At 39.7% G+C, this 16,083-nt stretch overlaps 2 protein-coding genes across 2 annotated transcripts in view; both read right to left on the bottom strand.

Moving 5' to 3' along the window:
- LOC106575980 (uncharacterized) overlaps window positions 1-16,083 on the bottom strand; it is a 185,525-nt gene that overhangs the window by 20,033 nt on the left and 149,409 nt on the right. The gene's annotated exons all lie outside the window — the stretch shown is intronic.
- LOC106575361 (uncharacterized) lies at window positions 2,858-14,512 on the bottom strand. Its single transcript, XM_045698574.2, has 3 exons — window positions 14,452-14,512; window positions 11,641-11,885; window positions 2,858-8,329 (listed from the first exon to the last, which is right to left on the bottom strand). Exons 2-3 carry the CDS (start codon window positions 11,741-11,743, stop codon window positions 7,245-7,247), a joined length of 1,188 nt encoding a protein of 395 aa, XP_045554530.2. The 5' UTR covers window positions 11,744-11,885; window positions 14,452-14,512; the 3' UTR covers window positions 2,858-7,244.

Raw genomic sequence — 16,083 nt, 5'->3', positions numbered from 1 at the left:
ATCAGCTGATGTACGAAGGGATATATAAATAAATTTGATTTGATTTGTACATGTATCCCAACTTGATTAACTTTTTGGGCCCTACTGCCCACATTGCCAAAGGGCCCTTTGCCAATTTTGTCACTTCTAGAGCTTGCGAGCATAGCTAAGAGCCTGGACAACTAGATTTTCGAGCTCGATCCAGATCGACTGGGTCGGCCCAGTTGCTAGGTCAGCCAGATGCGACAAGTATCTCCTCACAGTAACTTGCGCATTCACAAAGTGGGTGGAGTGCCTGCCCGCAACCAATGACACAGTGGAAAGCACGGCCATTCTTTTGCTCAACCACATTTTCAGTCGTTTCGGCCTGCCAGGAGAAACCGTTGACTGTAACAGAGGAACCCACTTTTCGGCAGCTGTAATGACCGAACTGTGGTGGCTCCTGGGAACCAAAGCTAAACTCCACATTGCGTACCACCCTAGGAGCTCTAGCAGGCTGGAAAGGAGCAACCAGACAATCGTCAGAATCCTGAGGAAATATGTGGCAGTCAACCACAAAGATTGAGACCTCAAACTCCCACGGGTACTGATTGTGATCAGAGTCACAGGCAACAGGTATACGGGAATAACACCAATCGAGATGATGACGGGCCGGCAAATGACACTTCCACTGCATCTCCTGTACCAACCGGGAGATTTCGCCGCTGCCACCGCCTACACTGCTCTTCAACACGTGACAGACTTGCGAACCCACCTCCAAACTACCTTTGCGTATGCTCAAGGAAAGTTGGAAAGAAGTGCATAAGGTGACAAGACCCATTACGACAAAAAGGCCTCACACCAGGTGTTCGAGGTAGGGGATTATGTGTGGTACTACATATACACCAAACCCGCGGGCATTGCGGCAAAGTTCCTGTCCCACTGGACGGGGCCACACGAGATTGTGGTGAAACTGTCACCTGTAGCTTATCAAATCAGAATCAGCAAAGGTCGACAAACCACCACGTTAAAGTGGGTCCACAAGAACCAAATTGTTTTACAATCCCCCATGGGAATAGAAGGGGTGCCAGCCAGCACCGAATAGACAGAAACCTAGCAAAGTCAGAGGTACTAAGAAAGTGTGTAGTTTACACTACCATTCAACAGTTTGGGGTCACTTATAAATGTCCTTGTTTTTGAAAGAAAAGCAAAAAAATGTGTCCATTTAAAATAACATCAAATTGATCAGAAATACAGTGTAGACATTGTTAATGTTGTAAATGACTATTGTAGCTGGAAACAGGAGATTTTTTTATGGAATATCTACATAGGTGTACAGAGGCCCGTTATTAGCAACCATCACTCCTGTGTTCTAATGGCACGTTCTGTTAGCTAATCCAAGTTTGTTTTAAAAGATGAATTGATCATTAGAAAACCCTTTTGCAATTATGTTAGCACAGCTGATTAAAGAAGCAATAAAACTGTCCGCCTTTAGACTAGTTGAGTATATGGAGCATCAGCATTTGTGGGTTCGATTACAGGCTCAAAATGGCCAGAAACAAAGAACTTTCTTCTGAAACTCATCAGTCTATTCTTGTTCTGAGAAATGAAGGCTATTCCATGTGAGAAATTGCCAAAAAACTCTAGATCTCGTACAGCGCTGTGTACTACTTCCTTCACAGTACAGTGCAAACTGGCTCTAACCAGAATAGAAAGAGGAGTGGGAGGCTCCGGTGCACAACTGAGCAAGAGGACAAGTACATTAGAGTGTCTAGTTTGAGAAACAGACGCCTCACAAGTCCTCAACTGGCAGCTTCATTAAATAGTACCCGCAAAACACCAGTCTCAACGTCAACAGTGAAGAGGCGACTCCGGGATGCTGGCCTTCTAGGCAGAGTTCCTCTGTCCAGTGTTATTTTGCCCATCTTAATCTTTTCTTTTTATTGGCCAGTCTGAGATATGGCTCAGCATCCCGGAGTCACCTCTTCACTGTTGACGTTGAGACTGGTCAAGTATTCATAAAAATTTGCTAAAAGAGAAATAATATAATATATATTGTTTACAGGAAAGTAGAGATGAGGTTGGGTGGAAAAAGGACTGGGAGGGAGAAATATATTTTTGTCATGGTCAAAGAAACTCAAAAGGGGTGATTATACTAATTAATGCACATTTTTATCCGATTGTGCAAACAGATACACAAGGAAGATGGATTATTTTAAATATGCTATTGGACCAAAAAGAGAGCTGGTTAATTAATCTATATGGGCCAAATAATGATGATCCATACTTTTCAAAAATATATGTAATAACCTGCTGAGCTCACAAGCAACGAAATAATATCTTATTATGGTGGGAGATTATAATATGGTTTTAAGTACCTCAATGGATCGTAAAGGAAATCATTCTACAAACTATCACCCTCAAGCACTTAAGGAGATTACAAATATCATGGATACATTAGAACTAGTGGATATATGGAGGTTGAAAAACCCTGACCTAGTGAGTTATACATGGAGGAGGCTTAATCAAGCAAGCCGTCTTGATTACTTCCTAGTCTTGTTCTTGCTGGCATCAAAAGTATTAATAGGAGACAGAATGCAATCGGACCACAATCTAATTGGCCTCCATATCGCTTTTACATAATTTACACATGGACAGGGATATTGGAAATTGAATCAAAGCCTATTGGATGACAATTTGTTCTTAACTAAGACAAAATAATTAATAATATACTTTTTTGTTTTGTAAAACATAGGTACAGCAGGTCCCCTTATTGTATGGGACACTTTCAAATGTACTTTTAGAGGCCATTCAATACAATACTCATCATTAAAACAATAGCAGTTTAGGTCAAAACAGATGAGACTAATAAAGGAAATAGAGGAAGTAACAGCGCAGGTAGATGGTAATGTAAACTGTATTATAGAGGCACAAAATATGTTAGTGGAAAAACAAAAAGAAATGGAGGTACTTATTCAAGAACAATCAAGTGTAATGTATTACAAAAATAAAGTAAATTGGATGGAAAATGCACACAATTTTTCTTGAATCTTCAACACGGAAATAAAACCAAAAAGAATTTACAGAAACTCGTTATCCATGATTCACCAAATTATATTTTGGAAGAATAAGCAAAATATTTTAAGCATATGTTTTCTTTTCAGTCTCCTCCATTTCCAGTGAATAATAATAATAATGTAAAATTAACACATTTACAGAAAGACCGGTGTGAAGGCCAACTTACAGAAGAGGAACTTTGAGGCAATAAAATCTTTTCAGTCTGGAAAAACACCAGGGCTTGAAAGTTTACCAGTAGAGGGATATCAGACCTTTTTTGATGTACTCAAAGATCCATTATTAGCATGTTTTAATTACTTTTATACAAATGGCAGGCTTTCAGGTACTCAACAAGAAGGTCTGATTTCATTACTACTAAAACAGGACCCAGGTGGTAAGTATAAAGATCCAGTCCATTTAAAAAACTGGAGGCCTCTAACACTTCAATGTTGTGATGTGAAAATCCTGGCAAAAGGCAATAGCATAGAATAAAAAAGGTTATACCAGATATTGTTAATCCTAATCAGACAGGTTCTTTACATGGACGATATATTGGAGATAATATACAACAATTACTTGAAACAATTGAACATTATGAAACATTTAAGATACCAGGTCTGGTCTTCATAGCTGATTTTGAAAAGGTGTTTGATAAAGTACAATTAATATATAAATGCATAGAATACTTTAATTTTGGTGAATCTCTTATACAATGGGTTAAAGTTATGTACAGCAACCCCAGATGTAAAATAGAAAACAACGGTTACTTCTCAGAAAGTATTGAGCTTTTAAGAGGAGTAAAACAAGGCTGTCCGTTGTCTCCATGCCTATTTATTATGGCCATTGAAATGCTAGCTATTAAAATTACATCCAATAAGAACATCAAGGTGTTAGAAATCCAGGGGATAAAACAAAGGTGTCAATGTATGCTGATGACTCTAGTTTTTTCTTAAGTCCGCAATCTGGATCCCTGCACAGTCTCATTGAAGATCTTGATCCCTTTTCTAGCCTCTCTGGATTAAAACCTAATTATGACAAGTGTACCATATTACGTATTGGATCGTTAAAAAATTGTTTACACTACCTTGTAGTTTACCAATAAAATGGGTGGATGGTGAAGTAGACATACTTGGTATTCACATCTCAAAAAATATAAATTAATTTAACAGAATTAATTTCAATAGAAAGTTAGCAAAAATAGATAAGATTCTGCAACCATTGTCTATTTACAGAAAATCTATGTAATTTTACTCTTTGGTCCATCACAGTTAATTTACTTACCAATTGTATTGCCTACTCCAGATGATTTGTTTTTAAAATCATATGAGCAAAAAACATTTCATTTTATTTGGAATGCTAAGCCAGACAAAATTAAACATGCCTATTTATATAATGAATATGAGTTTGGGGGGCTACAATTATTAAATATTAAAGCTTTAAACCTCTCACTAAAAGCTTCACTCATACATAAGTTATATTTAAACCGAAAATGGTTCTCCAGTAGATTATTAAGAAATGCTCACCCTTTGTTCAAAAATTGCTTTTTTGCCTTCATACAGATTACGACTTCTTGAAAGTATCGCCCTTTCTTCAAAAAAACAATACAAAGCTGGTTACAATTTCAGTTTTATCCTCCAGAAAAGATAGAACAAATATTACAACAAATGTAATGGTTAAACTCAAATATAAAGGATTAATAAAAAAACATTCTTTATGGATTTTAAAAAAATGGTATTATATTTATTAATGATATTATGAATAGAAATGGAGAAGTTATGTCACATATGCAGTTGTCGAAAATATATAGGAATATCTTCTCAATCCAAATTTACAACAAACTGATTGCAGCAGTACCACAAAAATCAGAGGCAAGTGGAAAAGGGAGAAAGTAGGGAACTTTCTCCCTTTGAATGAAACTGCCATATATTAAAGATACAAATTGGCTGAAATGCATTTGCATAAATAGAAAAATATAGCAGTTTCATTTGAGAGGTCAATAACAAAAAAAAGCAATTAACCGTTGTTTTTATTCAAATCAATTATAGCCATAGCTCTAGTTTTCCTCATCTTCTCAAACTGAACAGGACCTCAGTAGGCTTAGTCCGCGCACACAGATACTTTGTATTTCTGCAGCCTCGCCTCCTGAAGTGCCACTGTACACAAACTATGGAAAGAAAGTACATTTTTTCATAAATATAACTTTGCACTGTTCTTTTCCGAGCATGGTCTTGGTATAGCCTAGGCCTATAGTATAGTCTATGGATCATGTTGGAAGAGAGAAGAAACCTCTGGGAGGAGGGCCGGAGGGGTCCACCCCAACGACACTAACCACAGTCCTATTTCACACACCTCTCCGCTCACGCTGCTCAGGACAGGCAGGGCCATGACAATACCAGTAAAAAGAACAGACTTAGGTCCTCTGAGAAATAGACTGATTGTTTACCTTATAGGTGGTGAGTGGTGACTCCGCCTAGTTGGAAGGTATAAATATGTCATTGTGTGACTTGTATGTTGAATTAGCAGCTGACGTATCCAGTAGGTTGAATAAATCTGGTGTGTGCTTTTACGAGTTGTCAATCCGAGTTTCTCCTCTGTTCGTTCAGAACTTAACAATCCTTTTATTGAGACTACACTTGGCACACTTGATATTGCACACCCAGCAGAGAATCAGGGAGGAAGGGCATCATGAGATATAATAAGCAACTAATTCTCAAACCCTGAGCAATGTGACATTTGATTGATTGCAAATTACATGACACTTCCTGAACTAAATGTAAAAATAATAAACCCTCACCTTGACTGAAATCTAAAAAGCATGACACTCCCTCATTTTCCTCCGGGTAACAATTGTGTAAATTTCACCTCTCCCTAAGCGACTGTTGTTTAATGATATACATACTTTGAAACTACTACATATGTTTATTAAATAGTCTTTTAAAACTAGATGTATTATTTTCATCCTTGATGATGAAGAATGTGTTTGGATAACTGCATGGAACTTGATTGATCCGCTAATGAAAAATAAATATTCTACATTCTACTGCTCAGCCTATGGGTTATCTATACAAAAAAATCTGTATGTTTAATTGATAGCATGCTAAATAATTTAAATGTTTATGTATCTACTCAATACATGTCACTACACCTCTACATGCCAATTAGTTAGTCCCCAGTATGTTCTACAATACATACGAATAATGTTTTGCAGTATAAAGGACATTTTTCATATTTAAATAAATGTGAAATGAAACAAATGTATTTCAGGGTTTTAAATTCCTTTTTAAGTGTTTTCTATGGTGCCAAAGTCCAGGGACAATATAACTACCACAATTCAAGTATGACCCACTTACTATTGGGGAATGGAACCAGAAAGGAAGCTTGTGTTACCCTTTCCATGCCCCATTGTTCAGAGTGGAAGAGCTGTGAACTCACCTGTGATGGTCCACATCTACCACAACCTTTCCTATTGTGTTAGTAACCAACACAGCATTTTAGGAAGCCATTGTTCAAAATGTGTTCATACACTCCGTAACAATGGGAGGGGATGTGGCATCCACAGAGGAGGACCAGGAGGTTGATCTCGGACTTCAATCAATCAAATTTATCAAATGTATTTATACAGCCCTTTTTACATCAGCCGATGTCACAAAGTGCTGTACAGAAACAGTCTATGTTATGGAAAGAGCAGGTGTCCTTAATGTTTTGTACACTCAGTATATGTTGTGTATACAAGCTCATTCCCACAGAAAACTGCAGAGGGAAGCAGTACCATCCAGTCAACCATCAGACTCCATTGCGAGACGCCTCACAGAGGATATTCAACCATAATTGCAAATCCAAGATCAACAAGGTGCACACTGATCAGTAAAGAGAAGAGACTAACATTCTAGAATGCTCCCTTTTTTCTGCACGGTTCTCACAGTGAGAAACAATAGGATTACAAGAGTGTTCTACGCTTTCTTCATTTGATCCAATTCAAAGTTGCCAATTATTTTATAAGATGAGAATTAAGTGGAGTGACTAATCTTAGCTGGTCTGAGAAAACTGATGAGACTTCCCTCCTTTATGCATACATTGGGCCATTTAAAAAGACACCAATCTGTAAGGCTTCTCTCAAGTGTGTATCCACATTGCCACATTAAGAGAAGAAGTAAGGCTTCTCTCCTCTGTGTGTTCTCTGATGACCCTTTTATCTCAGCTGTTGATAAAAAACAAAATCTACAGTCAGATCAGTGATAATAGTTCTCTCCTTTATGATTACCTTGGTGTCTTTTTAACTGGGCCAGTCGAGAGAAACTCTTTCCACAGTCAAAGCAGGAGTAAGGCTTCTCTCCCGTGTGTGTTCTCTGGTGAACTTTTAGGTCAGTTGATGTTGTGAAGCATTTTACACAATCAGAGCAGGAGTAAGGCTTCTCTCCTGTGTGTGTTCTCTGATGAACTTTTAGGTCAGCTGATGTTGTGAAGCATTTTACACAATCAGAGCAGGAGTAAGGCTTCACTCCTGTATGTATACGTTCATGTCTTTTTAAGTTTTCCAGTAGAGAGAAACTCTTTCCACAGTCAAAGCAGAGGTAAGGCTTCACTCCTGTATGTATACGTTCATGTGTTTTTAAGTGGCCCAGTCGAGTGAAACTCTTCCCACAGTCAGAGCAGGAGTAAGAATTCAGTCCTGTATGTATACGTTCATGTGTTGTTAAGTCGCCCAGTCGAGAGAAACTCTTTCCACAGTCAGAGCAGGAGTAAGGCTTCACTCCTGTATGTATACGTTCATGTGTTTTTAAGTTGCCCAGTCGAGAGAACCACTTTCCACAGTCAGAGCAGGAGTAAGGCTTCTCTCCTGTATGTATATGTGCATGTGTTTTTAAGTGGCCCAGTCGAGAGAAATGCTTTCCACAGTCAGAGCAGGAGTAAGGCTTCACTCCAGTATGTATAAGTTCATGTGTTTTTAAGTCACCCAGTCGAGAGAAACTTTTTCCACAGTCAGAGCAGGAGTAAGGTTTCACTCCTGTATGTATACGTTCATGTGTTTTTAAGTTGCCCAGTCGAGAGAAACTCTTCCAACAGTCAGAGCAGGAGTAAGGCTTCTCTCCTGTGTGTATTCTCTGATGAACTGTCAGAGACCTTGATGTCGTGAATCTCTTCCCACAGTCATTACAGGGATACAGATTCTCTTCAGTGTGTGTTTTAAGGTGTATTTTTAGCTTTGATAGAAATGGGAAAATCTCCTCACAATGTGGGCAGTGGTGAGACCTCTTAGCTCTGTGATCTTCCTGCTGTTGCTCTCTGGATGTAGAGAATGTCTCAACATGGTCTCCTGTGTGAACAACATCAGAAGAACCAGTCAGTTGGTGTGATATACATATGACTTCATAACAGTAGGCTGTTCAATACAGGGAATAAAGCTATTAGGGCTGTCCCGACAAAAAAAAAGATATCCTGGACAACCGAGTGTTTTCTTTCGACCAATCGTTCCCTTGTTGATTTTTTTACATTTGAAATCGTGTATTTTTCCATATGTGTTTGAATAAAATCAACTATATGTAGGCTACTGAGCTTATCTGATGCTTTAAGCACTGCAACTTAAAAATGAAGACACACAAAATACTCACGAGGAAGCCAGAGATCAATATAGCGTAACCAGAAGACAATAAATCTGTTCCCGACTCTCCTCCTCCCGCTGCTGCGTTATGATTTTCATTTGCATATTTTTGTGGAAGAGTTTCATTTCATTCATAATAAAGTCTATATATCTCAAATCAATGTCATGTGGTTAATCAAAATTATATAAAAATTAAAATTATACAAATCTATTGCCATTGCCAAAACTAGCTTACATAAAGCCAACAAATAAAAACATTGCAGTCTGCAGGTAGAAAATATCCTGATGAAAATAGATATCCTATTAATCAAATTGGCTACACATGGCCTGTCTGCAAGAAACTTGAAACATTCTATCAACTATTCATTTGGTCTGGCCTGTGCTAGCAAACTTGCAACAATGTATAAAATATTTAGGGCCCTCAGAGTTTCTCGTGCCAGCGAGCTCCAGACAGACAGACACAGCTATAGGCTATTTTGCACAAGGGATAAGAAGTAATCAGGTAGGCCTGTTTTCTGATGTTTCCACCAGATCAGAGCATGACAGTTTTGGTGGTTATCAAAAGGGAGAGAGATGGAAAGAGTTTTCAAATAGGCTACGTTGAGGAACTATTGTCATTCTTAATGGATGTAGAAACAGACTTTGTTTACTTGCTGTTTGAGCTGAACATTTTTTTATTTCAGAAACTCCACAGTGACGGTGAGTTAAGACAATCAGAAATAGTTTGATCCCCAAATGGGCACATTTATAGGCCTACATTTGCACAGAGGCCAGCTAGCCTATAGGCCTACTTCAATGCGTAATCAGGTGTGTGTCTTTACTCAACATTGACAGGAGCACTCTAACCAAAAGACAATGAATAAATTGACAACTCGTAAATGGAATGAAATAAACCAAAACGTTTCTCACAAGTGTAGCCTAGGTTGTAAGCTCTGCAAACAATGTGTCCACTCCTACAATGACAATGGTAAGACTGTAATAATAATATATTGAATGCATTACCGTAACCAAACAAACATTGTAGATTAGAAATGATGGGAATTAACTGTAGGCTAAATGTACTGCTGGTGATACTGGTGTGCCATCCCCTCCGCAACGGACTAGTCCGCCCAGGCAGGCAACGGACTAGTCCGCCCAGGCAGGCAACGGACTAGTCCGCCCAGGCAGGCAACGGACTAGTCCGCCCAGGCAGGCAACGGACTAGTCCGCCCAGGCAGGCAACGGACTAGTCCGCCCAGGCAGGCAACGGACTAGTCCGCCCAGGCAGGCAACGGACTAGTCCGCCCAGGCAGGCAACGGACTAGTCCGCCCAGGCAGGCAACGGACTAGTCCGCCCAGGCGGCAACGGACTAGTCCGCCCAGGCAGGCAACGGACTAGTCCGCCAAGGCAGGCAACGGACTAGTCCGCCAAGGCAGGCAACGGACTAGTCCGCCCAGGCAGGCAACGGACTAGTCCGCCCAGGCAGGCAACGGACTAGTCCGCCCAGGCAGGCAACGGACTAGTCCGCCCAGGCAGGCAACGGACTAGTCCGCCCAGGCAGGCAACGGACTAGTCCGCCCAGGCAGGCAACGGACTAGTCCGCCCAGGCAGGCAACGGACTAGTCCGCCCAGGCAGGCAACGGACTAGTCCGCCCAGGCAGGCAACGGACTAGTCCGCCCAGGCAGGCAACGGACTAGTCCACCCAGGCAGGCAACGGACTAGTCCACCCAGGCAGGCAACGGACTAGTCCACCCAGGCAGGCAACGGACTAGTCCACCCAGGCAGGCAACGGACTAGTCCACCCAGGCAGACAACGGACTAGTCCACCCAGGCAGACAACGGACTAGTCCACCCAGGCAGACAACGGACTAGTCCACCCAGGCAGACAACGGACTAGTCCACCCAGGCAGACAACGGATTAGTCCACTCAGGCAGACAACGGATTAGTCCACTCAGGCAGACAACGGATTAGTCCACTCAGGCAGACAACGGATTAGTCCACTCAGGCAGACAACGGATTAGTCCACTCAGGCAGACAATGGATTAGTCCACTCAGGCAGATGTGAATCAGACAGATGGCTCGTGTGCCATACCTCTTTTATATATACTGTATATATATTTGCCACTGCTTGATTAAATAAAGCTTGGTTGACCAACAGCCTATCTATCGACCAAACAATCTACCAGTCGACTAAATGGGGTCTCAGTCCTAAAAGCTTTTCAACAGTCAAAGGCTAAAAGGGGCAAAAGGGATGAAAATTATTAGTATTTTCATCCTCCTCTCACTATCACAAGAGATTTACTAACTACACAGACTCACTTCATATCATCCTCCTCTCACTATCACAAGGGTTAGTAACTACACAGACTCACTTCATATCATCCTCCTCTCACTATCACAAGGGTTAGTAACTACACAGACTCATTTCATATCATCCTCCACTCACTATCACAAGGGTTAGTAACTACACAGACTCACTTCATATCATCCTCCACTCACTATCACAAGGGTTAGTAACTACACAGACTCATTTCATATCATCCTCCACTCACTATCACAAGGGTTAGTAACTACACAGACTCATTTCATATCATCCTCCACTCACTATCACAAGGGTTAGTAACTACACAGACTCACTTCATATCATCCTCCATTCACTATCACAAGGGTTAGTAACTACACAGACTCACTTCATATCATCCTCCACTCACTATCACAAGGGTTAGTAACTACACAGACTCACTTCATATCATCCTCCATTCACTATCACAAGGGTTAGAAACTACACAGACTCATTTCATATCATCCTCCACTCAACATCACAAGGGTTAGTAACTACACAGACTCATTTCATAGAACTTCAAAACACTGGCAGTTTGTCTACTCCACTTCTTTAGTCTACTCTCTAAGCACTCCAGATAACCCAGTTGTTCAGGGATGTGTTGTCAGAATTACAGAATTCAACCTAGCAATAGACTGGGTCATAACTTACAGACGTTTTAACTTACGAAGATAACTTACAGATAGATAGAACCAGCTCTTACCATGATTAACAGTTGTCCTAATCTTCTCCTCCTCTTCTTCATCTTTAATGATGACATTCAGCTCCAGTGTTTGACTGCAGTCTTCCAGCTTCACTGATGCCATCTCTGGATCCTGCAGTGCAAACTGGGCTCCACTGTCACAATCAGGACCCAGTGACTGTAGGTTTGGACTCAGTGTGGAAGGAGAGAGGCAGGCTGGGTTTGTCCTCACTGTTGATGTTACCGACCTCAGACTTAATCTGAGTCTGCCAGTAATAATAAAGAGAAACGGACACAAAAGTTAGTCTTAACAGTTATGGCACTTTATTCTCAAAAAATATATTAGATCAGGTCGCTAAACATTGACAACCAACCATTTATTCATTTCCCATTAGACAAGGTGCACACCTTAAATTACACAACATTAGTGTACATAACCTACAGTAGATTTCCCGAATTCACATAAATGACTGAAAAACCATTTAGTACAAGGTTGCAGTTGTTTTAGGCAGCACTATTCACCTGAATAATATAGATGCCGGGGTTAAAGACATTTACAAACCATAGCACCCAATTTGAAGAAGGCAATGAACATTGATTCTGGAAAATGAATGCTAGCATTAGTACTGCTAGCAGTATTTTAGCCAAATACTATTATAACAGCTCTCTAGGATGTTTTATACATGTGCAATAAGCATAAAACAGTTATATAAGGTATTTGCAACTTGTTCTCATTCTGAGAAATAAGGTAGGCCACTTTATTTTAACATCTGAACAAAGTGGACAGGCTAATATGCTTTTCAAACAGTTGGAGACTGTAGACAGAATGGTGTGTTCATAACAATTCAACTGTTCAACCTTGTTAGCAAATAGATCCAAGTTGACTAAACTTGAAATATAAAGATTAGCTGGTTAATCACTAGCACGTGGGCTTGAGAGATTGTTGATGAGACAGACCTGTGTTCATTTTCTATAGGCTAATAATGCCTGCTACAATAAGTTAGTACATTTTTAACAAAGGGTCATTTTCATAGACAGAATTGAAAGCCAGATCAGTGATTATTGCAACAGCAAAAAAGCAGGTTCAACTATTTTGATCAAATAATAAATTATTAGTGGGTGTTATGGTTGTGGATGACTTATATTTAGCCTCGGTATAACTTCACAAGCCCTGAATTCATTAGATTATTGCTGACTGTTTGAAATTCTGTGTATTCAACCTTTAATTGTACATCGCTTATTTAGAGAAAAACTAAATCGCCTAGAAGTTTGAAAACTCAAAATAAAGCTGTATGATTTTTTTGTCCATATCGCCCAGCCCTAATGGAGTACATTAGAGTAAAGTACAATACAATACTTTATACTGTACCATACTCTGTACTGTTGTACTCTACTGTACTGAATTAAACTTTACTTTTCTTTCCTGTACTCTGCTGTAGTGCTTTCCAATCTTGTGAAATTAGCTATGTTTCCAATAACTTGTCCAGAGATGTTTTTTTTCGTCGCCATTTTGAAAAAGTTAAAATAGAAAATAGATCCAACAATTTCCTGCTCGGGTGTATTTCCATTTAACCATCTTGTGTGGATAAAAACAACTGGACGTAATGACACACCCCGTACCGTCATTATGATTCAGCAGTAATAATTTATTCAAAACACACTGTTTCTATCCTCACTTGTCGGAATAAATTAACTTTGACAAAAAAATCCGCCCGTCGAACTTTGGTCGAATGCACCTGGGTCAGTGGAAACCTGCCTAATGAGGTCTGAGTGATTGGTTCCGATTTGGTCCAGTCTAATGTTTGGGCCAAGTCAAAAAAGGCATTAAAAAGACATCGACGTCAGTCCGTGCTTACTGGGGTGTATCCTACAGTGTCGGCCTATAACTTTTTTTATGAATGTCCATCCATGTGGTAGGCCTAGCGTTTGTAAAGCAGCCAGTTGCATTGGCTTTATTAGTCCTGGTTCCTGTGACTAATCATTTTGTCTATTTAAGCGCTGAAAAGGCCCATCAGCTACCCAACTTTATCAGGAGTAACCCTGCAATAGACTGACTGGGAAGGTGATGTTTCACAGTCAGTCCTGCAATAAGAGCTAAGAAGCTAATATGTGTTCATTCTTGAAATTAGTTTTCTGTTGGCGTCACCTGTTTCGTGGGAGCACAATCTAACTCAATTCATAAATTCATATAAGAATGCCCCCAATCTAATGATGTGGTCTAATACTTCCACAGTGGGATTTCAGTTTTTTTCTGTTAATTTTCAAAATAATTAATTATTGAAATTCATTGTAGATTAAGTAAAACATTCCAAACATGTTTTGCGTTATTTTGTACAAATATGACATGATTTCCATATTTTGTGTCAGTTTATAACGTTCAAATAGGGCCTTTTATTTTGAGTGCGAACCACAAACTCCACTATTGTGGCTACCTTCACATAGGTAGGGACAAGCGGGTACCAGGCCTATGTCCAGCTGGAGGACGGAGATGGTGGCCACATTCAAATATAAATGTAGTATGTAGAACAAACATGCCTGATTCTAAGGAATCATGTCAGTTCTATTCAGAGGATTTCTAGCTGCAACTTTCCAAAACGTTTTTGTACTGAACAACCCCAGACGAAACCCACTGAGCTAAATACGAACCTGGAAAGCCTAACAAATGAACGTGTTGTGGACCCCGCGCCGTGTGCTTTTTTTTTAATCATGTTCTTCGCTCACTCGGTTTGACACAAAACCTTTCCCAAACGTGATAATACCTTGACTGGTTTGTTACCTAACATGTCATGACGTTATTCCGATATTAGACCGTTTAAAAGTGCTATTACATACCTGTAGTAATAAAGAGAAAAGGACAGCACAGTTCTTGCGTTTTCCTTATTCTAAAGAATGGTGTGCGCCTACCGGAACTTCCTGTTCCCCCCCCACTACCGTAGTGCAACAGCGACATCTATTGGACTGATGGACTAACTATTGCTTAAGCATGTATAACGTAGGTGATATTGATTTGCTAGACAAATAAACCTTGGTTTATAAAAAACTAAAGTGGTGTCTGTTTTACTGTCTACGTTTATCAACCCCTTACATATGTATTGTAGACAATCTCTGTGGAAGGCCAAGAAGATTATCAAGAATCTCAGCCTCCAGAGACACGGCCTGTTCACCCTGCTACCATCTATCAGGCGGAGACAGTACAGGTGCATCAAAGCTGGGACAGAGAGAATGAAACTTCTATCTCCAGGCCACAAGACTGTTAAACAGTCATCGCTTATTTGATTTAGAGAATATTGGTGACTAGCAAATTGGCTTGTCCCAATGTATACCGGTGTCGTGACACGTATTAAGTAGAGAAATACAGATATATATATTATTTTGAATGCCTTGAATTAAACAAAAGCATTATATTTACTGTAAAGATCCCCCCCCCCCCAAAAAAAACAAAAACAAACTATGATGATTCAGTAGGTCAATAAAGTTACAGTTCTGTAGCAGGGCTCCCGAATGGCACTGCGGTCTAAGGCACAGCATCTCAGTGCTAGAGGCGTCACTACAGACACCCTGGTTTGAATCCAGGCTGTATCACAACCGGCCATGATTGGGAGTCCCATAGGGTGGCGCACATTTGGCCCAACATCGTCTGGGTTTGGTCAGTGTAGGTCATCATTGTAAATTAGAATTTGTTCTTAACTGACTTGCCTAATTATATAAAGGTTAAATTATAGGTCTCACAGCTGCTTATGCTGACAAAACATGTTAGAGAATAGGTCAGATTTAGCTTTGTGATGCTCATTTCAACTTCCTGTCTTGTTCAGTTTCAGATAAACACTAAATATTTCACTTAAAATATGTTTTTTTTGTAATTCATTATACAAGAGAATTAGAGTTTGACCAGTACAAATTCATGTACAAACTTTATTTTTCATGGGAAGATCAATGGAGCTGTCCAAACATATTCATCATCAATGACTAAAATAACTAATCTAGTTTTAAAATAAAATGTAAAACACATATACTTTTGTTTATTGACGTACAGACTATGTAGTAAAAAATGTCTCCCACCAAACTAATGGTAAAAACTGATAATCACACCATCTCTATCTGATACATGTAGTGTCTGATAGCTCATGACCACAGAAAACTGCAGAGAGAAGCACTACCACCCAGTCAACCAGCCTTAAATGAGGATATTCAACCCTAAGGGCAAATCCAAGGTAATCTCAATATCTTTACAGTAGAAGCTAACAAAACACACCAAAACTGACAAGGTGCAAACTGATCAGTAAAGTAAAGAGAGGCTAACATTCTATAACACTCCTTTTCCTCTGCACAGTTCTCTCACAGTGAGAAACAATAGGATTACAGTAACTTGTGCTACGATTTATTGAGAATTAAGTGATGGAATGATTTTAATCTTAGCTCGTCAGAGAACAGATGAGGATTCTCACATGTATATGTTAGTGTCCT

This window comes from Salmo salar, chromosome 17, assembly GCF_965601325.2.
Source record: "Salmo salar chromosome 17, fSalSal1, whole genome shotgun sequence".
NCBI classification, from domain to species: Eukaryota; Metazoa; Chordata; class Actinopteri; order Salmoniformes; family Salmonidae; genus Salmo; species Salmo salar.
Note: the sequence above shows the minus strand (reverse complement) of the source record. Positions and strands in the feature narration are given on the sequence as shown.